At 44.4% G+C, this 25020-nt stretch overlaps 1 protein-coding gene across 2 annotated transcripts in view; it reads left to right on the top strand.

Annotated features, from left to right (window-relative positions):
* Positions 1 to 25020, top strand: part of LOC141917903 (phospholipid-transporting ATPase ID-like) — a 75210-nt gene that overhangs the window by 6255 nt on the left and 43935 nt on the right. Inside the window, exons 1-5 of one of the 2 annotated variants that reach the window (XM_074811581.1) lie at positions 330 to 419; positions 635 to 713; positions 12302 to 12360; positions 22028 to 22141; positions 24358 to 24456. In XM_074811581.1, coding sequence (XP_074667682.1) covers positions 671 to 713; positions 12302 to 12360; positions 22028 to 22141; positions 24358 to 24456 — 315 coding nt within the window. In that variant the 5' untranslated portion in view covers positions 330 to 419; positions 635 to 670. Of the gene's footprint in view, positions 1 to 329; positions 420 to 634; positions 714 to 12301; positions 12361 to 22027; positions 22142 to 24357; positions 24457 to 25020 lie in introns of those variants that run through there. The other variant, XM_074811580.1, reaches the window with a different exon arrangement.

Raw genomic sequence — 25020 nt, 5'->3', positions numbered from 1 at the left:
TGTTCCTCTCCATATCAAGATGTATTCAGTGCCTTAAATGCATTTCTAGTGACTGGCTTTTGACTTCTGGGTCAGGAACTTTGCAGCCAGCGGGGGAGAAATTTTACTCAGAGCCATATAGGCTAGTCCACTCCAAACACAGAAGGTGACCAGCAGACAAACAACAGTGTGAGCCAGCACATGTTGAGCACAGGCAGATGTACAGGAAACCAGCATTTCCCACTGCTTCCTCCTCCTCAGGGAGGCTGGTCTTGCTCTGGATAGTCACACAGTTCCTCTGTACCTTAAGTACAAGTCCTGTGCATGTATTTCTCCTTTTTATATAGGGCCAAGGTAGTAGGAATGTCCTTTGCAGTCTCTCCTCCACCGGCTCCTTCCTTGTGCCATATCAGGAAATGAACAGATCAAAAATGTTCAAGGTAAGGTAGCCCACACAGATGCAGTGCAACTTGCAAACCTGAGATGGTTTTGCATTTTAAAACACACTATGTGATAAACTGTAGCTGTTGGCCACGGTGCTTAGGAGTTGGGTTCTCCCATTCTATGGGCACAGAATTACATGTATGGGCTGCATCATGTCATGCTGCAGGACAAGAAACCCCCATTGTGAATTACCTACTCTTTTCTCTTGCAGAAGTTCCATGGAGTTGGACTAAAATAAAGTTTTGGGATGTCTCTATTTGGATTACAATTTGGAAAGAAGAAATTGAGAGGTGAGTGTGGTCTGGTAATGCCATTATCATGGGTAACAAGCTAAGGAATGTAAATACAGCACACGTGTGAGCCCTTGAGATCATGTCGGGGAGTATGTCTTACACCTGCAGAGCAGTCAGGGGACTTTCCTGCATTTTGTACTACTTTGGAGGACTGCTGCAGACTGTGTGCCAGTGAATGCGGGGACATCTGCAACAGAACAGGGGACATCTGCAAAGTTTGTGCTCTGTCATGGCACATGACAGGCTTGGGGAAGTTGAGTTTTGGTGGTTTTTCTACAAGGATCTTTTGGGGGAGTGAGTAGATGAGCAACGCACAGTGCCCTCTCCCAAGCAGTTTATAAAATATCCTAGAAGCAAGTTAGTGTGAAGGTCTGATGCAGTCTTTTGATGATGAAATGTGTTGAAGGCAACGGCCCAGATATTCCCTTCAGTGAGAGGCAGAAAGAAGAGCAAAGTAGAGAGATGCATCCTGAGAGCACCGAAAAGCTGCTGAGGGGAACACTAACTCTGGAGGAGAAGCCAGAGCCTACATAATTCCCTCTTTGTGAGCTCCATGTGGCACCCAAATAAATGGGTGTGGAGATAGGAAGCAGACATGCTCTGGAGCATGATCTTCTACAGACTTTGCAGCAGAAATCCCTGAAGAGGTGAATGCTTGGAAGAAGTTAAGCAGGAGGGCTATTAGCATATCCTTAAAGTGGGCCAGCTTCCCACAGCCTCTTAGGGTGCATCTTCATCAGGCTTTGCAGGAGGAGCCACTGAACTCAGTCTCGTGTTTTATCACTTCAGGTCCAGGCCCAGGGTGCAACCTCCAGTCAGGGATCCAGGTCCGCAGATGCTCTGAAGAAGGAAAGTCTCTAGCCTTTCTTTTCCAGGGTGTTCCTCCCTGTATTTCATGAATGCAGAGATTAGTGCCCCACTCGTATTTTGATGTGAAATTATTTTTTCCCAACCTCTCTGAGCTCAGAAGACTCAATAGCTTTTTCCCAAGGGTTTATTTTTGCAATTGTGCTGCTGTTTCCCCTTCCTAGCACAGGGCAGACTGTGAGCCCTGATGTTAAGACAGGGACATCCGTTTGCTGCTCTGATAGTCCCAGGAGAGGAGGTTGTGATTGCTCCCGGGGAAGGATCTCTGCCAGCCTGAGGTCTCTTTCTCCATCTTGGCTTTGGAGACAAGGGAGCACAGGCTTGTCTGTGAGCTGCTGTCCACTCAGGGCATTCCCTCTTGTAAAACAGTAGCTGTTCTGACTATCAAAAAGATTATGTTGCTATATTAGGAGAATTTTGTGTTTTGCCTGGCCCTGTATCTGAGTTTTAGCAGAGAAGTGTTCAGCTCCCCCTTCAACCAAGTGTATAAGAAACTCAGATCTTCCTAGATATAAACCCCCTGCTTCATGGGGAAAAATCATTTTATGCGCTTTTCATCACCACTTCAAAACCAATTAATTCAAACTGGAGAAAGTTCAGAGAAGGATAAAGGAAGTTGGGGTGATCAAGGAATGAGGAACTTCCATAACAGGAAGCTAAAAGAGCATTTTTTTCTCCCCTTTTATTTTTAATTCTTTTGTTTTTCAGACCAAAAGCTGAAAGGACTATGATTGCTCCTTGCAAACATTTCATTGAAGTAAATGCCAGGGTTGAAGTGCTATTTTATTCCAACAGTTTATAAACCTTTGCATTTGGAGAAGTCCATAGAACTATGCTGCCTGAGAGCAGGCAAGGCTCTTCTGTGAGGAACATCCCATGCACTCATCTTGGAGGGACAGTACTGCTCATGGAAAGACCAAATTTCTATTCCAAAAACAAAGCTGGGTGACAGTTGTTAACCTTACTGAAAAGCCATGCTTCTGGTATGACTTTCATGGGAGGCAATAGATTATCTCAGCATCAGCTGCTGAAACTGGGATCAGAATTTCTCCCATGAGAACCAGTAATATTTTGCTGTTTCTCTCCAGCAAGACAGGGCTGTTTCTACATGATCTGAGATGCAGGCAAAATTAGAACCTTAGTGAAGCTCTTCAAGCCAGAGTGAATCACAGAATCACAGAATCAACTAGGTTGGAAAGGACCTTGAAGATCATCTAGTCCAACCATTAACCTAACACTGCCAGTTCCCATCTACACCATATCCTTCAGCGCTATGTCGACCCGACTCTTAAACACCTCCAGGGATGGGGACTCCACCACGTCCCTGGGCAATCCATTCCACTGCCTAATAACCCGTTCTGTAAAGAAATACTTCCTGAAAAGTGAGGAAGTATATCTCTTAGATAAGCAGCAGTAGTGATTCTCTGGAAAAGGTGCCTGAGATCTTTTACACTGTGGTTTAACCTACAATGAACATTGATGAAACAGAGAGGAATGGGGGGACCTCCATTTCACAGAGTGTGTGGGAAGAAGTAAAGATCATGCCTTGATAAATGTGAAATATATCTGCTCACTGGCTTGATCCCATGGCAGCTTAACTCAACACTAGTGCTTTGTACCTCGAGGATGGGGATGGTGAAGTACTGTCTACGAAACAAACAGTAATAGGGAACAGGGAAAAGTCATCTACACAAATAACCTTATCCCAGGGTGTGTGCTTCCAGTCAATGGCAAAAGCAGTCACTGCCGCAGCTTTGTCTCCGTAAGACCAGCCTAGGGGCACTGTGAGAGGAAGAGGAAGGATATAAACTGAGCCAGGGCTTTTAGAAAACTCCAGTGGGTTTTTGTTCTTGCTGCTAGGGGCATCCTGCTCTCCTGGGCAGCTGCGTTTTGAGTAGCTGGGCTCTGGACAGAGCTTGGCAGGGGTACCAGCTCCCTGCATAGAAGGCAGCCCAAGACTGGCTCTACAGACATAAAGCTTGGCTGCCTTCTGGGACTACCATTCAGATCAGATAGGAAATGTCTTACCACAACAGACACTGAGTATGAAAAAAAATATTTATTTTTACATAATTTCCCATGAGGGAAATAACTGTGAATTGAAAAACTTCTCAAAGTTTGTTTCAGACCTATATTTATTTTTGACTTTTACATCACTTCCTATCACTGTGTATCACTGTTACTAACAACATGTGCAATTGTGTCAAGCTGTGGCATTACCAGAGTGTCTAGGAGATATGGTTTTCTAGTAAAGGAAATTATATGTGACAGCCAGTCACTGTCTGACTAGTTTTTAAAATAAAACAAAATTACTATTTCAGCTGCTTTATTTCTCATGCTGATATTGGTCAAAATATTGTGAACTACTCTTACAAAAACCAGGATATAAAATTCTAAGTCAAATTTGAAAAATAAATTTTTTAAATTAAAGTTTTCCAAAATGAAAACGAGACAATTTCTATTGCTAATATATTTGAAATATACCTACTTTCATTCTGAAGTGGACTGAAAGCAAACATGAAAAGTTATAGATGCTTCTTGAGAAATAGACTGTTGCAAGGTGTTTCTGAGACATGGTGAGTCCTCACCCCTTGCCCAGAGCTAAGGCAAGTGGGTGAGGCATCACTGGGAGGAAGAAGCAAAGAAAAACCAGAACTGGTATTATTGAAGGAGACAGGGAAAGGAGAGATGAGGCAGACTCTGTCCCTTCCCAGAATAACCTAAAAGGGAATATTTTCTGTTTTAAGGTTATCTAGCACTTCTTCCAGGCCTGTGTCCCAAGAGTACTATTTGACCACGAGTGTTGTACATGCTTGGCAAATCTGAGGCATCCTTTTGGAGCTCTCTTTTCTTGTTTTCTCTCTCCTTATGGTGATAATATCAAATACTGCTTTTAGAAAATGGCAGGATCTAATATTGAACTTTATCTTCATATTAAAAATTTACTGAACCTGAAGCAGAAATAATCCAGTTCACCCTCAAGATTTTTGATTTCAGACCTTTCATCTGCTGTATGAAAATGAAGGTATGTTAGCACATCTCCTAAGTGGGCCCACTGTTAGTGATGCCAGAAAAAAAAAATAATTTTGCATTAATACCAGGGACATTTGAAATATTTTACTTACGTGGGAAATTCCAGTTGCCATGTAGTGTCTGTTTAGTGGTAGCAGGAGGCTGAGCTCAGTACCAAGCACCAAAGGTACAATCCATGACCACAAAAGTGCATTTCTTGCATTTCATTTCTTGAGGAGGAAGGAGGATTCTTGTTCTTTTGAGGCAAAAAGACATAATAAAGAATATCTTTGTTTGATAATGAAGGAACAGGCAGGAGGGAATAGGGCTAATCCCATTTATGGTGGTGTCTCTGAATGGTCTTGCCGCAGGTTTTTTAAAATTGAATCCCTCAGACTCAGTGCAAGCTGTTCCATTTCAGAGATGAAAATGCATGTGATTGATTGCCAGCATAAATCCTCTCCAACCACAGCAACCAGAGAGGCTTCATAGAAGAGGGGGCATCTACACATCAGAAATGTGCAGTTTTGTAACACAAAGCCCTGGGGAGCCCTTCCTTTGAGACAATAATAAAAAACGTGTTTGTTCGCCCGGCAGTTGGGCATGTTCCTGCTCCAAGCAGGGCTTGGCTGCAACCTTCCCCTTCGCCATTTCCATCCCACCGCGTTCTCACCACTCCTCCTGCCCCAGCCACGCTTGCTGCACCCTGCCAGGCTCTGGCTGGGGTTCAGGGCAGGGATGGGCTTCGGTTTTGTGCCGCGGAACAGCAGGCAGGCCGGCACCAGGCAGGTTACAGCCTTAGGTTGACTCTCAGGTGATGAAGGTTTTGCTTTTGTCTGTGTGTGTCCCAGACTGGCTGTGAAATGTAGCTATTTAACCACTGTGAGCCTCAGACCTGTCCTATGGCTCTTCCCTTCACCCACGTATCCTCAGATCCATACTAAATGTTGAGGGTAAAAATCCCTGGCTTTGGTTTTGGGTGGATTTCGCTCAGTGCAACTCTGATCCCAGCAAGGCACTGCTGTGTTATGAATGTGAAATTCTGTGATATCGACGCTATAAAAAAATATCTTGTTCTCTTTAACCCAACAGTAGGGAGTCTACCCAGGTACAGCACCTGGAAATTGAGAAGCTTGTTGCATAGTTCTTTCATCTCTCATGGGCGCAAAAAGGGACAATTATTGCTTAGAGGTGAAAGGAGATTTTGGCTATTAGCTTGTAGAATCACCTCCCTAGGAGCAGCAATTTTAGTCGCCTAATACAGTATACAATGACTTGCCATCTCCCATGTAGTTGCCTTTCAAGGGACACTATAATTCTGTTTTTTGGGGGGAGGATAGAGGTACCAATCCACCATGGTGGGTTTCAGCTACTCGTGCAAGCAGAGTAACAGTCCAGCACAGACCAGAAATAAGGGCTAGGATTTCTCTGCCTCTGAAGAGACAGGTGATCTCCTGGGTGCTGGATGTGAGGTGGCACTTGTGCCATTGCTGAGAGGTGATACCAAAAGCTGGGTCATGCAGTGACGATGAGGTACCCGAAAGTAGGGTCAACAAAAGTAGGAGGGAGATATGGCAGAAGGAGGTGGAAGGAGACACGTCATGAGATTTGAAACAAAAAATGTGCTGCGACTGGTAGAGGTCTTCTGAGACTGCTTATACCCTGTTGCAGCAGACACCTGAATTACAGTCTCAGGAAGGTCAGATGTGTGCCCTTGGGATCAGAATAACCGTGTTACAGCTTTCACAACTTGGTATTTGTAAGGTTAATAGCTTTGCTAAGAGCCACTCTGCAAGGGAAGCTGGGGAGATGAGCCCAGCTCCTGGATGCCACTCTTTGTAGCTGGTCCAGGGCAGCGTTTGTGCTCTTGAGGTCAGTTGTTTAAAGGGTGGAGTAGAGATCATTATTTTTACAGAGTTTGTCTCTGTTCTGTTGTCAGCCTTAGTTACACTGGCACTCCCCTAATTGGGCTGTGTTTGTTTCATGCATGAGGTATCAGGCCCTGGTTTGTATATGACTTGGCAAAATCACCAGCCCTTAACCTCCTGTTTTCTTGGAGCCACAAGACCTAATACCTACAAAATTTTTCCAACAGCGTGTTGAAAGCATTGCTCTTGGCACATGCTCCTTAGTACAAAGCAGAAACAAATTTCCAGGCTGTCTGACCAGATCTTGAATCTAACCTTTTGCAGGACTTTTCCATGCAGGAATCCTAAATGGAGAAGGCTGGTGGGATGGCCAGTTACATTTATAGCTGATTTTTGGCATGGGTTTAATTTTATTAAATACAGATGTTATTCTGTGTTTTAGCTCCTAAATCTGTCTGCCTGAGAAAACAGCCACTTTCCCAGTGACTTGGTCTCAGTGGTTAGACCAAGAACTGGGCACTAAGCCATATTTATGTATGCTGAGTTTCCACTGATGAATAATTTAAAATAGTTTTCAGTGGCAGTGAAATGATAACTTGGAGCACAAATCCCATTCCTTCTTTCCAGTGATTTGTGACCGCAGTTTGCAGAAGCAGAAAGTTTGAGTTGCTTAGAGATATAAAGAAGTTTTAAAAAATTAAAAACTTCTCATCTGATAGCCCTTCAGGTCTCCCCTCCCTTTTTTCTCAATGCTTTCAGAATCAACAGGGCATGATAAGACATGCGTGCTTGGATCTACAGCCAAAATACCCTGTGCTGTGTTTCCAGATGAAGCTGGTGTAATGCTCGACTTTCCCTAACTTTTTGTTTATTGTGATCATCCAAGAGGCTTCATTTCTGTCCAAACAGTTCCAGAAACAAATAAGAGCTGTCTGGTCTATGACAGATGAGAACTGCTGGTTTAGGAGGCACAGCAGTAGGACCTCACAGTCTTCTGCTGGTAAAAATAAAACCACTGAGGCAGTGTTGCCCTGTACATGTGGTCAGTGGTGGTTCTTGTTTGGTGTAGCCAGAGGACAGAAAGTGAGTTCTGCTTACTGATGTTGTTGGATGAGGCACGCTTTTCAATTTCTTGTGGTTGTTCTTGCTTTAGCCAAAGGTATTGGCTGTTACCCAGTAAGGAAAATTAAAATCTTGCCACTAAAAATTAGCCTTGTATTTTGGCCTTTAGGGACACTGCCTCTGAGAGGGATGGATGGTTATGGCAAGCCAGAGACTTTCCATTCCGTTTTGAATCAGGTTCATAGCTATCTGGGGCCTTCAGAAATGGGTTGTCCTAGAAAACCTACCCGTAGGTACTATACGAGCAGGCACAGGAGGGCAATGACTTGAGTGAATTTCATTTGCTGTTCTGTCTCACGTCCCGCTGCTTCATGTTTCTGTGCCATCCCTAAGCTGTTTGCAGCTATTTGTGTGTCTCACATAAAAGCCATTCCTCTTGGAGAGTGCATCTCTCACCATGGTGTGAAGCCAGGCTCCTTTCCTCACTGGAGCAGATACACGCGTGATTATTTCTTTCCAGGAGCATTTGAGTTCCTTGAATTCAATTGCACATGTCAAGTGCCTCATCCCTGGCTGCACAGACCCAGGGGGCAGGCTGAGGAAGGGGGATACCTCCTCACTCCCCCAGCAAGCCCTGGAGGAGCAAAGGATCTCACAGCATGTCCAGCTGCTGCCAGCAGCACTTGGATTTCGGTTTCTGTGTGCAGTCCCTTCAAGGGCTGCCCTATGAAAACCAGAAAGTCACTGAGGACTTTAGAGCCTCTCAGAAGCTGCCGTGTGCCACCGAGGCTCTGCCATGTGCCAAATATCTCATGTGCTGGCAAGGGAATAGATACCCAAAAAACTCCAACCCAGATTAGCAGTTCTGGATGTCTTTGTGCCTCTCCATCCATCATGCATGTCTAGCTTCTTCTGGTGAAGCAGCTGGTCAGACCTGCTGGCGATGAGCAGCACAGACAATGTTGTCCCCTGCGAGTGTCCAGCCTTTCACTTCAGGGTTGCTGCAGGTCTTTGGTTGGTTTGTGCTGCTCCACGTAAGCATGTGGTGCATGCACTCAGCTCTGCTTCTGCCCACCAGTTCCCTGCCGAGGACCAGCACGGGCTCTGTGAGCATGTCTCTGTAGCCCAGTAGGTTTTCAAGTTTTGTCATCTATTCTTATTTACATTAAAGCCATTTATCTTTTCAGTGGCATTTATTCCAGGACTAGACTTGGAGCCCCTGGGGAGGGGATAAGAGTAGCACTTACTGTATGGGAGGAAACGTGCAAGTGTTGGGAAGTTCTGTTTTTAACAAACAGCTTTATCTTTCGTCTGCTTTGATAATACTGGTTGGTCTCAGGAAAATTCCTGAAGGGGCACATAACACAATAGTTGAAGCCCTGAAAGCTTGGACCTCTTGAGCTCCACTTCTGTTTTCCTCTGGGGCACCAGACAAGTTACTCTGATCTCTCTGTACATTGTTCTCCCCATTGTGAAAGATGAGACAAAATGTGTCCGAGGAAAGCATGAAAGATTAAGCACTTTGAGGGTCTTGAATGAAGCCTCTGTGGTTGGTCTGAATCACCCAGTTGGGCCAGATGGGAGCTGATTCAAAAATGCCTGCCACAGATAGATGTGCCTGAAGAAAGGGAAAAGCACGTTTACCTGCTAACATAGCTTTACATTAGTAATTAGAGGGCTTGATGAAAATGGCCCACAGAGAGAGACAAAAAAAATGGTGATCTGAAAAAAGGCTTAAAAATTAGGCATGCTGTATTATTTATAGGGTTATTGGAGCGAAAGGAGGAAGGATAGCAGTTCAATGCACCTAATAGCTTAGACGCTTGCTAACGCAAAAGTGAATAAACAGGAAGAACTAGATGTCTTAACACATCATTTAATAGGTGTAATAGACATGTGCTGGGATAACTCATGAGGCTGGAATATTAATAGATAATAAAGCTTATTCTGGAAGGGTAACAGAGATTTTCCTTCTATGTCTGTGTGCTCTAAGATCCAGCCTGAAGAAAGAGATGAACAAATCGCAGATCTCTGAGTAAAGAACACAGGCATAGCAAACCAAGAAGGGCAGTATTTTGTGGGGAAAAAAAAAAAAAAAAAAGTCTAGTTTTCTGAGAGACAGTGCATGGTGATAAATTAAGAATTCTAGCTATGCAGAGGCAGAGTTGGAGAGGAGCGTAGGGGAACACGACCTGTTCAGCTGGCACAGCATCTTGGTGCAGAGGTGCGTAATTTTTTGGATCTAGAGAGGAGGCTGTTCCAGAACTGATTCCCTCCAACAGGGAGGAGCTGGCTGGTCCTGTGAAAGCAGGAGGGAGTGTAAATGGGAATGATTATGAAATGACAGTATATTACTTAGGAAAAAGTGACAATAGAAAAGTGTTTGAAATGGACTCCAAGAAGGAAATCGTCAGTAAATATGAAGAACTAGTAACTGAGATCTCATGGGAAGGAAGTCTAGGGTGGAGGGAGAATTAAGCAGAGCTGTTGTTTCCTTAAATAATTGATAGTAAGGGCACAGGTATATAATAAGTTATCATCCTTCAGGGAAGGGCTCAGAAGGCTGAGTGAAATGCCAAAATCACAAGCTCCTCATTCATTTTAGGCAGAGGAAGGATGCCTCTAGAATGTGCAAAGCAGCTTGTTTTATCCAGCACAAACTGTGTGGCAAAGGCTGAAAGCGAGAAAACGCCATCAAGGACACAAAGGGCAATAAAAGTTGTTCTGTAAGACTTGGGATCTCTGGGATTCTGTAACCCTTCTAGTAAGAGAGAGATCAAAGACCGTTTATGTCTGCTACTCAGTGAAAAAAGCCTAACAAATAATGCTAAGAAATCTGGGGGTTTTGGTCTGGTTTGTTTTTTTTCTTCTTTAGACATCTAACATAATAGTTGCCAGAAACAGAGCAGAAGAGGGGAGGTTTTCAGCTGGAATAGAGAGGGAATGGGTTGGCAAGGTAAGGTAGAGCATGGCCTGGAGCAATGCTGCCTGGTGCACAGACAGGCAAAGCTCAGAAGACTGGGAAAAGAGCAAGCATAGCATCTGTCTTGAAACAGGGGAAAAAGAAAAGCTGAGCGATTATAGATATATTGGCTTCACTTCTTGGGTAAAGGTTAAAACGATCCAACAAACCACTTCAAAGTAACTAGAAGCGGGGGGAGTGAAGAGATGGTTAACAGTCAGCAGTCCTGAAAAACTGCATCAAACAAAAATTAATTCTGAATTAGTGGTAGCCAGAGGGCTAGTGAAAAAGCCTTAGATAGCTGTCATGTATCTTGACTGTCACTTATGGCATTTTTACAAGTAAATTGGGGATAGGTGCTCAAGATAAAATCACCACACAGTGAGTGCCAGACTTTCCAGACATAAAATACGCTGACAATAGTTATGAGTGACTGATGATGAAACTTGAGAGATTCCTCAGGGATGTATCCTGATTCTGGTATTCAATATTTTCTTCGAGATCTTGGCTAGCAGAATAAAGAACACACTTAGTAAATCTGCGAATGGCACCATGCTGGCAGGAGCTACAAGCACACTGAAAGATAAGATTAGAATTGACTAGTTGGAGGAATAGTCTGAAAAAATTTGGATGCAGTTCAGCAAGGACAAATGAAAGATTTGCATTGCCTGATGAGGTACTGGCACTGCCAGAAAGGATCTGCCGAAATGGATCATATTCTGGAACACCATCAGCTGTGCGCTGGTGGTGCATAAGGATATTATTTTAAATTACTTCTAAGTGAATTCCCATGTCAAATATGCATTGTCTACAAGATAGGTGGAGTGTCCCTTGTGCTCTGGTCAGCTTTGGTAAGGCCTTATCTGCAAACTATGGCCCACTTTGGCCACTGCGCATCCAGAATGAGGTGAGCAAGTTGGGAAGCCCACTGTAGAGCAGCAAGAGTGATGTTACTTCTGACAGATTGACCCATAGGAAGAGACTGAAGGAAGTGGAGATTCTTACCCTTGGGAAGAGAAGACTACAGTAAGGCATAACAGCTTTCAATACATAATGAACTCGTCTGTGCTCTGCATCCTTGGCAAGTAGCACAAGGAACTGAGGTGGAGCAGAAGAGCACTTTTGACCATCCCAGGAGAAGATAAAATTTCTTTAAATCGAAATAATGAGTTTTACATTAAATAATGAGGAAGAAACTCCCCCAGGAGAAGGACACTGCAGTCCTGGAATAGGTAGTCAGAAGAACAACCATCACTGGAGCTTTCTAGGACATTTATTGGGAATGACAGGCATAACCCTGTCTTGAGGTAGAGGATAGATTTGGTGACCTTTTGAAAACCCTTCCAGTAGTTTCTTATTTCATTATAGCTATGGCTGTGATGTCCCACCTGTGAGATGATGCTAGGAGATGTACTTGTACTGGAAGAAGGGCCCTAACAGTAGGTTGAAGGCAACAACTTCAGAGACTTCAGGGGGAAGAGAAGGAGCAGGGCAGGAATAGTGAGCACCACTAGTTAAATGGTTACCCAGGACAAGGTGAACAACCTGTAAAACCAGTGCTGGCATCGCAGTGGATTATGGGTAGAGGAGACTTGGATTATGGGTTTAGCATGCTATGGTACCAGTCCATGGTGCTGCTCTGTCAGTGCCAGGAGCCTCTTCAGTTCCCTGACATGGGATGGTTAGCCCAGAGCACAGATTCCTGGTGACTTTACCTTCTAGCAGTTCTGCTTGTGTTTTCTGATGTTTCATTCATATCTGTATTGACTCTGCTTACCTTCAAACATGTCTGACGTATTTCCTCTTCTTTACAGAGGAAGAGAGACAACTTCAAGCAAACAACCGGGATTTTAATCTGCAGTTTGAATATGCTGTAAGTAACCAGCATATGCTGTTTCATGCAGATGTAGTCACAGACATAGCTGCATCTGCTTCATGTCTTAAATGTTGTTTCAAGGGGGTGACAGGACTGCACACTATCTATGATTTTGCAAACAAGGCAAACATGTGCCAGATGAACCATCAGGGATGGTTCATTACTGAGTCAATCATAGGGAGCTCTGCCTTTGAACTCAACCCTGCAGATGGGCAGTTTAAGGAGATCTAATGCTGGAAGAGCATAACGCAATGACTTTACACACTTCCAGAAAATTACTTGTGAGTCAAAGCATTTGCACGATCAGGCTCCAAGGCCTTTCAATAAGAGACCTGGGGGGAGTTTTCAGTTGGAAATGTGTCTCCATTTAAAGTAAAGGAGGAAGGGAAATGTGTCAGTTCCTCAGCTCTCACAGTGGAATCCTCTCTGGCAGGAAGGTTTTGAATCAGGCCTTTTTGGCTTCCTGACAACTTTATTTCCAGCTCCTTAACAGCCTACTTAGGTTCACATTGTGCCATGAAATCTGTGATTCCAACAAACATCATGACACAGGCTGGCTGTGACCCAGGTCTGCCAGGCTACAGTGCCAGGCAGCCCCTTTGGCAACTTGATTTCCAAAACTTGTGGACCATTTGCTGACACTGTGTGCAGAGGAGGGATAACTCAGTTGCTAGACTTGTACTGCCTGGCTGCAGGGTCATCTCCTCCTTGAGAGGATCCTGAAGCTGCATTCTTTCAAAGCGTTTGCAGCTGCCAACTGATAGTGAAACAAATTTTGTGAGTTTTTGTCCTCTGCATATCTGAATTCGAGCGGTGAAATTCATCCTTCAGTTTTACTCAGGAGCTCCTTCAAATTGTGTTTTGGTTTAGGAACATCACAAGTATTTTCTCAGTAAGAACTGAAAAAACTCAACATTTCAGAACACTGTAATTTGTTGTGAGACAGAAAGTCTGACTTGCCAACAGCTTTTACTAAAGATCTTAATGTAGCTGATCTGTTGGGAACATGAACTGGATGGTTTTCAGTGGTCACCTTTCATCCATGAACAAACCAACACAGGTTAGAGACTTCCTGCATACAGAGCTGCTGCACGTGTCCTGAATATGAAATGGTTTGTATTTAATATATGTAAAGGGCCACGCAGCACAAATGCCTTATCAAGTCTGGTGATTTGAGCCTGGGAAAGCACATTTGATTTGCACAGAACCTGACAGTAGAGTACTAAAAGACTTTAAGCGGTGATGCAAGCACTGCCCTAACTGTACAGGGCTGCTTATTTCCAATATGCAAAAGTTCAATTTATTAAACCCAGATTACCATGGTGTGTGAAAAGGACTAACCTTGCTGATAAGTTACTTCAGATCCCATGCTATAGATTGCTGGGTGCATCTGGAGATGTGAAAAAGGGAGATAGTCTCCTGGTACTCTCCAGTCAACATATGCATGATGCTCCTGAAAGTTAGCTCTTCCAGTCCTGTAGTCCACTGCGAGGGTCAAATGCGGGCCCTTTCCTCACGTTCAGATTTGTCTGAACATGGTGAAGCTGCACTGCTGAGCACTGGGATGTCATCCAGGGGGACCAAGACTGAATGTTGGAGCCTGCCCTGGGGTGCTCAGGCACAGCAGCTATTGGTCTCAGTTGTCTTTCAGCATGCTGATATTTTCTGGACAGAGTAATTTCTGTCTCCTGCAGCCACAATCCACCCTCAATATGTCTTTCCCACTCTCATGTATTTAGTGTCACCTGTGTACAAGAAAGCAATGGAAGCATTTGGGCTGTCTGTGTTTCATTGTGGTGCTCAGGTCTTCGGGACATGAGAATCAGCATACGTGGATGGCCGCATGGTAATTTGAGTCTTCTTTATAGAGCCAGGAGGAGAACAGCTGTCCTCCAACTCTTGGTCCCACAGTGAGAACCATTAGTCCTTGTCCTCCTGCACAGTGGCCTTGCCTTCTCTCAAGACACAAGAAAGGTTGCACCAATAGCTATTCCAGCCAGATAAAAGGGACACTGGGCAGAAACTGGAAGGAAACACAGCAATATAACAAAGTTTAGAAAGTATTTTAGACAGTGAAGGCCAGTGGAGTTTACTTTAGTTGGTAACTTAAGGCCATGTTAGCCATAAAACCTATAGAACAGGTTCTTGTAACAAAGCTAGGTGAGGCGGTAAATGTTTCTTTAGGGTGAGGCAGCTGCTGAGAAAGGCCAGTAAGGAAAAGAAAGGGAAATGCAAACAGGCACGTAGTGCATTGCCTTACTGCTGTGGCCAGGCTGTACGTTGCGGCTAGTATGAAGCTTTGGGCCTTTCGTTAACAAAAAAGAGTTTTTATTATGTAGGCATAAATCAAAGGTACAGAGATGCTTTGTCCTCGTTTAGTATCAGTGAGAACAGGGAAGTGGAAAGTACAATCAGAGGTGGGTGTGTTGTCCATGAATAGTTGGTGGTTATCGTCTCTTCCCGGTGCAAAGTCTACAGGATATCTGTGAAGGGAGAAGAGAGGAACTGAGAAAGACTTGAAAACTCTAGTATGTATGGAGTCTGACATCAGCTCTGGCAGCTGCTGAAAGCTGGCCCTCCTGGTATGAAGCAAGACTCACGAATATGCTCAAACCAGCTTTGCTGGAACATGATGCTGCACCGTGGAAAGCTGCATCTGCCAGTACGTGCAAGGGCACGTCCAGATCCCTCACACTTGGACTTGCAGGAGACTTTGCAGGGCAAATTCTCTCCCAGAGCTCATCAGAAAATAAGCGAGAGGCCAAGCTGCAGTGTGTTCCTGCCACTCTGCCCCAGCCACAGAACCTCTTTAGCTGAGCACGGGCTGGGCAGGGGGGTTGGGCAGTGAGAGAAGCTGGACTGATAGGGTAGGATGAGGATAAGAGGTGGATAGGAGCTGCATGTAGTGGAAACCCCCTTAACACAGAGGCTTCACAGTGAGGCCAAGAGACAGCTTCAGAGGAAGAACTGAATACACCCCATGGGTATATGAGATGTGTCATGCAGTGGGCTGGAAGATTGGGGTGGTCTCCTTCCTCTGTGTGAACAGAGGCTGTACAGACTGACAGGGGGACAAGGGAAGTGTCTCTTACCTGAAGAAGCCTCCTACATGTCTTCTGATGGTTTTTGCTGTGATTAAATAATAGGAGGTGTCTGTGGTTAAGGGTGGCAGCTTTAAGCACTGTCAGTGCTTGGGTAGGTCAGGATTTATTTGGACTTAGTGTGAAGACTGAAGCTGAAACTAGAGCTTTCAGAGTGCTGCAACCCCAGACATCCTTGGCCTTATCCTGCACGCAAGAGCGCAGTAGCTTAGAAAAATAAGACAAACTTTAAAACAAAGTGCTGTGCAGTTAACTGAAAGGGCTGAGTGTGAAGGTATGTACTACCCACCAGCTCACAAAATTAGTTAGGAATGACTCAGAAACCAAGTGTGAATGAGTGGCATGCAACGGCACTTAGTGCAGCACAGAAATGGACTCAGTATAGGTCAGTAAAAATGAAAAGTCCTAATCCCATGTTTATCCACACTGCAGACAGGAAGATCCTTCCTGACCTCAGTAAGAGACATGCCTGTGTAAAGACTGAAATAAAGTGGAAAGCCGGGTGCCAGATGTGGTCCAGCAAGATTTAGGGGCTTTAATTGAGGTTCTTATCTGAGGCAATTCAATCTGGCTACACTGTCCCCAGCCTGCCTGTACTGTCCCCAGCACAGATGCAGAGGGGACTGCCCCATGTGGGTCCACCACGATGGGCTCTCTGTCTATCAACACTCTAGAGAAGAAAATCTCTTCTGAAGGCTTTCAATGTTTGGTCTGATCCCAATTCCCTTTTATTTTTTCGCTTTCACGTTGGAATTTAGCACAGCTGCACTGGGACGTCACAAAGGGCTGCGAAAACAACTTTGAAATTGGCTTTCAGACAATAGGAGAGGAAATGCAGGGCCCATGAGTCAATGACAAATTTCATCTTGGATCAGGATCTAGGGTCAAACCAGCATCCTTTCTGCAGGACCAGCAGCGAGGGGGCTGCTTGGACTCTGCTTTTGTTCTCCCTGGTCACCTGATGAATTCTTTAGTGAAATAGGAGGGATGTATATTACTTTCTATGGCCAATACACATTGCCCTGTGCTGGATCTGCAGCTGGGTTCTTATCTGTTTGAAATTTAGTCAAAGAGCAAGGAGCTCTGACAGTGGGCTCAGACTCTGCTCCACTTCCTTTGCTTGCGTGCTTCGAGCTGAGAAGGATTCTTGGTGGGTTATTCTCAAGGACCTTGTCATTGTGGTCAGGATGGTGGCAATAGCTGCTCTCTCTTTCTGTCTCAACCTGCAAATGTTTCTCAGTATTCATCACACTCAAGGTTGAAGGGAGTGTTGTCTGATCATGTAAAAAGTGGTTTGAGTAGCCCCTGAAGAAATAGCTACAGCAACAACCTGCACTGCTCCTTCTGCATTTGGGAATGTGAAGGTGTTAGCTGGATTAATCCAAAGACCAGGTGAGGTACTGTCAGGGAGCAGCCACAGCAGGACTGCCCCATGAGAGGGGACAGGCTGGGAGTTGAGGGTGACCCCAGCATAGGCAATGCCCTCACTGACCACGGTGCAGTCCTGCAGCATCTGCTTGGAGGGGACACAGCAGGATGCTAATAATGGGGCCCATCCTGACCATCCCAGAGAAGGTGAGGTGATGAATCAGGTCCAGAGTCCATCTAGGGAGCACAGCCAGGAGCAGCAAGAGACAGGGCGGAAGAGAAGGCTACACCATAGTTCCAAAGTCCATCCAGGAAGCAGAGCTGGATAGGTTCATCAGGGAAACTAGAACAGATGTCAGGCTGGAGACTGGCACTCCTACAACATAGCTCAGGCAAAGACTGAAAGACCATGGCTGGGCTAAAGTGGGGTCCTGAGCCCTGGATAGGTGTTGTGGATGGAGATGCCAGGTGAAGTCAAGGCCCTTAAGACCCTGACAAGCACAGAAATGTTGAGCTGTGCCAGACGTGAGCTGCACTGAAGTCCGTAGGCTCCTTGGGACCAAGTCCTTCACTCTTCATCTTAGCTTAAACCTCATGGAGTCTGGTTATGTGAGACCTTAATGAACAGGGTACGGGGGTTTGGAATTTGCCTTCTCTGCACCACTCAGCAGAGCTCTGCGCTCCCCTTCACTTCTCCCTGCTTGGCAGCAACTTCAGGTACGAAGCTGAGTGGGAGGAGAAGGCAGTGTAATTGAAGGAGAGGACTAAGAGACAAGACATTTAGATCCTGTCTGTGAGCAACCCTGTGAGGTCATCAAGCCATGCCACCTCCATCTGCCTCCGTGTCCACCTCTGCACCACCATGATGAGGACACTCACCACAGTGATGATTAACTGCTCTGTAATGGGATGACACCAGGCAGAACAGCATAGGAAAACACAACCAGTGACCACATTTTCCTAGAGATTTTCCTGGACTACCCAAAGTGGAATGGGATCCTGAAACTCACTTCATTATTGCTGCCAAGAGGGGGTCAAGGGGTTACATTTGTAAGAAATTCCCAAGGCTGCTAAAAAAGAAAAAAAGAAGAAAAGAAAAAAAAAAGGAAAAATGAAAAATCTGAAAAGGATTGTGGGTTGGATATAGATCTTTTTATTTCTGGTGTCTGGCCACTCTTTTACTTCTGGGAGTCAGGATGAGATCTTTACAGGGACCAGATGAACCCCATCACATCCTGTTGGCCTTTCTCAGTCTTCTGCTGAGCTGGGGCTGCCCCCCACCATCAGGAATAAGGCAGTGAACTTGGTAGGCTTAAAACTGATCTGGTCTGATTGATGTGTATTTCCTATGAAAACAAAGCCTCTGTGGCACCACATGCCCTGTTACATGAGTTTATTAAATATGTCCTTGAGCACATTCACAACCCTATGGTGACGTTTCTGCATATGGCATCTGCATGCCTTCGCATTGCACTGCTGTAGTTAAACAAAGTGCCACTGAATTGCTCTTCTGCTGCCTCCTTGCCAGGCTTTATCAAAGCACCTGGGAAAGCTGTTTCTGCTTCTCAGTTGCTTCATTGGTCTGTACCTTGTGCTACGCAGGTACCAGAGAAATTGCCAGGTGTCATGGCAAAACACCTCCCTGTGGGATTGCCAAGGTTTTGCTAAAATTTGCTTTGGGCCAGGTTGTCCAGCTGCTAGAAACTAATATGTCACCGACCCAGGGGTATAAATTCAAGTGGTCAATACCCTGCCATATCCTGCCTTTTCTGGGTATCACCCTTTAGTCCCTGTAATCTAGCCACGAAAGCAGCAGTGTCTCTTATTTCCAGTGACTTTTATGGTGAGGAGATGATTTGTTTGCTCAGTGAACAAAGGTAGGAGCCATCTGCTGAGCATTTGCCTGTGGTCGGACGTCACAGACGGGCTTCTGACAACACCCCCAAAGTAACAGCTCATCTGCCAGATCTGGACTTGTGTAACTGTGGCGCGATGAGCACTATTCTTAGGGACAGCATTTTGGTGGAGTCACACCTCCAGGAGGTGTGAATCTAGCCCCTGAAAAGAGCAGATGAGAATAATCCCTCACCCACAGACAATGTTGCTCTTGTGTCAAGCTTCGCATCTGGAGAGCTTGAGGCTGACGGTGGGTAACCACGCCTGAGCCTATTCCTTTAGGACACAGGGGCATGCAGGAGCTGCCCACGGTCAACCAGAAGTCTTGAGCAGATCTGGCAGGGACTGTAAAGCTCCCATCTTAGTGCTTGGCCCATAGAGCTGCTTTTCTTAAATGTTTGATTTTCATAAATCTATAGGAGAACCAGAAGTTCCAGTAAGGCCTCTTAATACTTAAATGTTGCTTCAAAGATGTTTCCCCTCCATCACTTCTCCCATATGGGAGTCTCCCTCGCTGAAGGCAGAGCATGGGGGAGGTAAGGCAGATGACGCTTTAGAGGCATTGCTTACAAAATGATGGCTGCATATGGACTGTTTAACACACTGCGGTGCTGCAGGTTCCCCTCCCACCCCAGAGTCCAGTTCTGGTACAGCTCTAAAGGAGTGACAGGGAGCGATGGTTTTAAGCATCATGAAGTAGCATAAGATCAAAAGCAGAGGCCAACTGAGATTTCCGTATCGTCAACCAAGACCCCCAACTGTCAAAGCACACAGCCCTGGAGTATTGCATGAAAACATAAATGGTATCTCACACAGAGCTTCAACTGTATCTGTGATGTGGGAATGCAGAGCTTTGAACTGGAAAGGCCGACGTTTTCCCTAGTTTGTTTTTATCATCTAATATTGATATTCCTTTAGCCCCTGAGGGCCATGAACAAGTTACTTGTTGAATTAGAAATCTTCATGGTGATTATGAGGAATTCTTTTTTTTCTGGCACTTAGTTTTAATTATAGATTCTAGAATAATGAGAAGATCCACTATAATACTCCGTCGTTACCCTGTGGTCTGTAGTGTCCCAGCGTCCCAAAAGGCAGTGCATGTCAAACAATATCACGATCCTGAACAACTATGGAGAAAATATTGGATGTCCAAATTCCTGCAGTTGAGCATTTGGAAGCTGTTATGTCTGGGATTTTTACCGTGCCTAATGGCAATAGGAAACAAAATGAATGGCTCTGGTTCATTCAGTGGTTTTCCTGACGTAATTAATGGACAGAAATAGAAGGCAGGAATTGAAATAAACCACTCCCATTCTTTTCTTATCTCCCTCTGAGATTTTTGCAGGCAAAGATCTGTAAACTTTATGTGAGTGTTTACTGAATAGTTTTTCCCATGTTGTATGTGACCCTCTGAATTCTGTTGACGCACAAAGGTCATGTCCCCTGTACTTACTTTGTCCTGCAGCTACTGCCTTCTCTTTTTTAATGTAAGTGGCCCTGATATTTTTCTTCAGATTAGTAGGTAGGGAGCATTTTAGATCCAGTTTTTATTAAAAAATCTGCCAAACTCTGTATCTGATGGACACAGTCTTGTCAAGCAATTTAGTTCTCTCTATGTTGGATTTGCAGAGGATGCTGCTTTTCCATTGCTTCTGTTTTAGCAGTGTCTGGGGAGCCTGGTGAAGAGTTTTGAAGTAAACCAAATTTAAGTATGTGTCATGACATTTAGATCACAGGCAGAGTTAACCACACCCGGAGATGGCTACATGATGCCAGGAGACAGGCAATATTGTTTATATGATGATCAGTGATAAACATCTTTTCTTGCTGGAGTGCGATCAGAGGGAAGATTTGGCTTGCTCTTCTGTGAAGGGTGTTTCCATCTCTGCCCTTTTAGAGACTTATTCATTGGCTTGTAGAAGGGATAAGACATGAAGTTAATGCTGAAGAATGTTGCTGTACTTTGTGTCTGGACATAGCAAAATCCAGTAACTGCCTAAAATGGAAGAGCTTCCCCCATACACACCTTACAGTAGTAATCTTAAATAATTGATTTAATGACGGAAACATGCTGATGTGTGTCAGTTCAAATGTCAAGATCCTGGATTAATGCATGGATTAGAAGTGGCCTGTGATTCATACTTAGTAGCTCCTGTTCTCCCAGAAGCTTAGCAATATCTAAAGGTTATTACAATACTACAATCACCATTTTCTCTTCTGTTGAACCAGCAAATCTATTACTGAATGAAGATTCATTGTGTAATATCTGCCTCCTTGTGCTGTCACACCCGAGGTTCCCTGGCAGGGGGTTAATAGACATCTTCTGGAGAGCTTCTAAGGGGCAAATTTTAGATGTGCTGGCAACAGATGGCATACATGCTTCCAGGACTAAACCTGGATGAATACTTGATAAACTCCATATGAAAAGAAAGTCTAGCACACTTAAAAACTGAAGGGACAGCCCAAGCTGGCGGGCTCAGTAAAGTGGATTGAATCTGTCAGATGGCAAGAATTGGAGCAGAGTGCTCTGATCTTTGGAGAAGAAAATACCCAGTCCTGTAATCTGAAGCTTGGGTCTTTCTCTGGTTTCAAGAAGACAGATAGGGGAGCAGTCATTGCTTGTGTCTGGAGGGGCCGTCTGCAATTAGAAAAGGAAACTGGAAAAGGGAACAAAACTGCAACTCACTGAAACGGTGAGTTCTTGTATTAGTGGCTGTTTGCACAACACCACATTCAAGTGATCTTTGTGGAATAGAAACAAGCCATCTCTTCAAGTTGCTGAGTTGAGAGGCTGCTGAATCAGCTGAAAATAATAATGTTGTGTTCTGCTCCTGGGAGGACTTACAGGTCCTGAGGCGTTGTCCAGCCAAATGGTGCTTCAAAATCCTGGACAAGTTATAGATAATTGACCTCAGTGTATTTTCTAACACTGCTTTGCAGACACTACTAGCAAAAATGTTGTGTTCTGGTTACAGTTTTTCTATTTGTGCAATGTGTAAGTAGGAAGACTATTAATAAAGGGAAGATGCATCTCTGTGAGCGACTACATGTACCTGTATTTACCTGCAGTTGCACTGGCATAAACTGAGCATCATGTTTTCCCCAATTCCAAGGGGAATTCTGCCTGTTTATCCAGGATCAGCACGATTGTGTGGGGGAAAAGGAAATGGTTTTTGAGCTGCTGTTGGAAACAATGCTATTGCTAAATATAAGCAAGTAAAAACACAGTTGAAATGGGTTGTGCTGTAATTTTGTTTCCTGTTTTACCAATCCTATTTATTTTCCTTTTTTCCCTACAGAACAATTCAATTAAGACATCGAAATACAACTTCTTCACTTTCCTGCCTCTCAACCTGTTTGAACAGTTTCAGCGAATAGCCAATGCCTACTTCCTTTTCTTGCTGATTTTGCAGGTATGAATTCACTGTGCTGTTTCTAGCAGATTGCACTGTCTGTTACCAAAGCCCATCTATGTACTGATAGTTGCAATAAAGTGCAAGCTATATCCCTGTTATGAATTAGTGTCTTAGTAAAACCTTAAAGTAGATAGAAAGTAAGGCAGAAAAAAAGCAATTTCCTCTCTTACCTTTGGATATGAGGGTTTGAACTAAATGACGAAAAAAATTTAATTAAAGTTTTCAACAAATTGTGTACCTTTTTCATGCCCTGGCCTACCACCTCTTTGTCTGTACATCTGAGTTCTGTCCCCATATTTGCAGTACTCATTCCTCCTGTAGAACAAAAGGAAGTCCTCTCTTATCCATAGGTTTAAAGGCAAGTTTCGTCGTCAGTCTCAAAGGAAACGGCGAGAAGAACAACAAATTTGTAACCTGTACTGTTTCCGTGAGAAAGAAGGAGTTAACATCAGGAAGGCTCAAGGTTGGAGCTAGTTTGCATAGAGCTGAATATTGCTGCTCCCTGCTCAGCAGGGTGAGGAAGGTGTCTAATATGGAGTGTGTCAGACATGGACAACACTATTGAACCCTGTGGCTCATAATGGCATTGGGTTGCACTTTGCCCATCATTGCTGGTAATACTACTCTGCCTGAAAGCCGAACACAATGAAGAAATGGATATCAGGACTTCTGCCCCTTTGCACTTTGCTAAAATATGGATAAACGCAGTGTACTCTGTTGTTGCTGAGTCATACCGGAATACACATTATGAAAAAAAGGGTATAATTTTATGTTTCAAGTATGGTATTTTAAATTTGACCATTCAGTGTACACAAGTTTGCAAAATTACCTTTTTCAAGTGCTCTTTTTCAATTTCAGCTCAAAGAAGCATGGGCGAAATTATTAAGCCTGTAGCAAACTACATACAATCTTCTTTGCTTATTCACTGGGAACGAATTTGGGAAATTTCAGCCCGTGTATATTTTTCAAGAAACTAGTGAAAGTGCCTTTTCAGTTAAGCTGGCAGCGCTATTCCTGTGTTGTTGTACTGCACTCTAGCTGTTTGTCTACCAAATTCATAGTATTTCAAACTATTTGCCTTAAATTATTCTGCTGTGTCTTTTGCTGAACCATCTAGGAGCTACTGTGTATAAAAGCATACAGGGTTTTCTGCTACCAGCATTAAGGTAGGCTAAAGAGGGCAGCCATTAGTCTTTTATATTTACATATTCCTCCATTTAATTTTTTTTCCCTCTTCTGCCCACTCACTCCATCCCTGGGAGTATCTCTTCCTGCATCAGGAGTGGATGTGATAGGTAGGCTGTGGGGACTCTGCCTCCCCACTCCTTTGTCAGAGACCAGTAGGACATGCATATTCTCAGTTACGTGAGAAGGTAGCGGTTACATGTCTCTGCAGCCTCCACAGCTGAGCAGGGCTGTGCTTGCCTCTAAACATCATTCCTCATGGCTGGCTTTGTGGTTGCCTGGATCTGGGTTGTGACAGGAAGGAGCAATCTCAAAGAGCAGCTCTCCACCCTTAAGCATCTGATTTCATGGCATCAAAGTCAACTTCACAATGCACATGGAGTTGACACCGCACAGATCCAACCTGATGGGCACAGAGATGCTGGGGTAAGACATCCATCTCTGCATCACCAAAGGCATGACAGAGTCACCTTCAACTCTTGGGTCCTCTCATTATTAAAGCATTAAAGATGTGGGAAACAAAAATGGCTCTGTTGATCTTGGAAGAGGAAGGTCAGCCTTGGCAACAGCTCTGTGTTTTTTATTGGTAGTAAGTTTACTTCAGCAAAATGTGAAGAGTTATTGAAACAAAAAATAGAGGCTTTTGAAGGCTCTGCACAGCAGGCCTTGCTCAGATAGCTCTGGGTCCCTCACAGCAGGCTTGCCCATGTCAGTGCCTCCAGAGAAATCCACTGGGGACTTTGCAATCCTAATGTTACAAACAACAAGAGAGAGCAACCCACTACACTTCCTGGCAGCTCCATGTTTATATCCTAAATTACAGCTTGTTTTTAAGCAAAGCATGGGTTCCCTGCCTGTCCCACCTTTGTGGGTTCACATGTAAGTGATAGAGCTGCATTTCTGTCTCTATTCTGTATTCAGACATCATAGAAAAAAATTATCTGCAGCTTCCACAGAAAAGAGTGTTTTGTTTCCATCTGTTTACTGAACTGGCAGGAAAATTCTCAACAGATCTTTTCTTCCTACAGTTGATTCCTCAGATCTCCTCACTGGCCTGGTTTACAACGGTGGTGCCCCTAGTGCTGGTGCTGGCTGTATCGGGAGTCAAGGATGCCATCGATGATTTTGTAAGATCTATATTGCTGACCTGTACTTTGGAGTTTGCCTGTGATTCTTCAGCACAATGACTAAAGCAAACCACTTAAAATAAAGTCAGTGGCAGGCAGTTGGAGAACTGGTCTGTGGCCAAGATGGTGTCTGAGATTAGATCCCCAAATCTGTGGTTCATTACCTAAAAAGGAGCTAGAACTTCCAATCTGCTGAGCAGCCCAGCAGCTCCACTGACTTTCTCTGAAACTGCTCAGCATGTCTGAAAAGGTGGTCACCAATAAATATGTCTGGACACATGCACAGAAGTCTGTTCTTAGGCTTCCACTTTGGAGAACTCATCCTCTGCCGTCTAGCTGCAATGTAGGCAGAAGAAACATTTGGTGGGAAGTAAGCATACAGTCTGTGTGTGATTTTTCAAACTTGCACAGGTTTGGCCGAAGCCTGCTCACATCAGAACTAATGGTCAAAGTCCCATTAACTTCACAGGGTGACATTAGAGCTGAGTTTAGCATCTGATTTTCTCTCATTATGAAATAATTTTGATTGTCTATGGAGACTCAGTGCAACTTTCCAGGTAGGCA

Source organism: Strix aluco, chromosome Z (assembly GCF_031877795.1).
Source record: "Strix aluco isolate bStrAlu1 chromosome Z, bStrAlu1.hap1, whole genome shotgun sequence".
Taxonomy (NCBI): domain Eukaryota; kingdom Metazoa; phylum Chordata; class Aves; order Strigiformes; family Strigidae; genus Strix; species Strix aluco.
The sequence above is the reverse complement of the archived record's forward strand: the minus strand, read 5'-3'. Positions and strand labels throughout refer to the sequence as shown.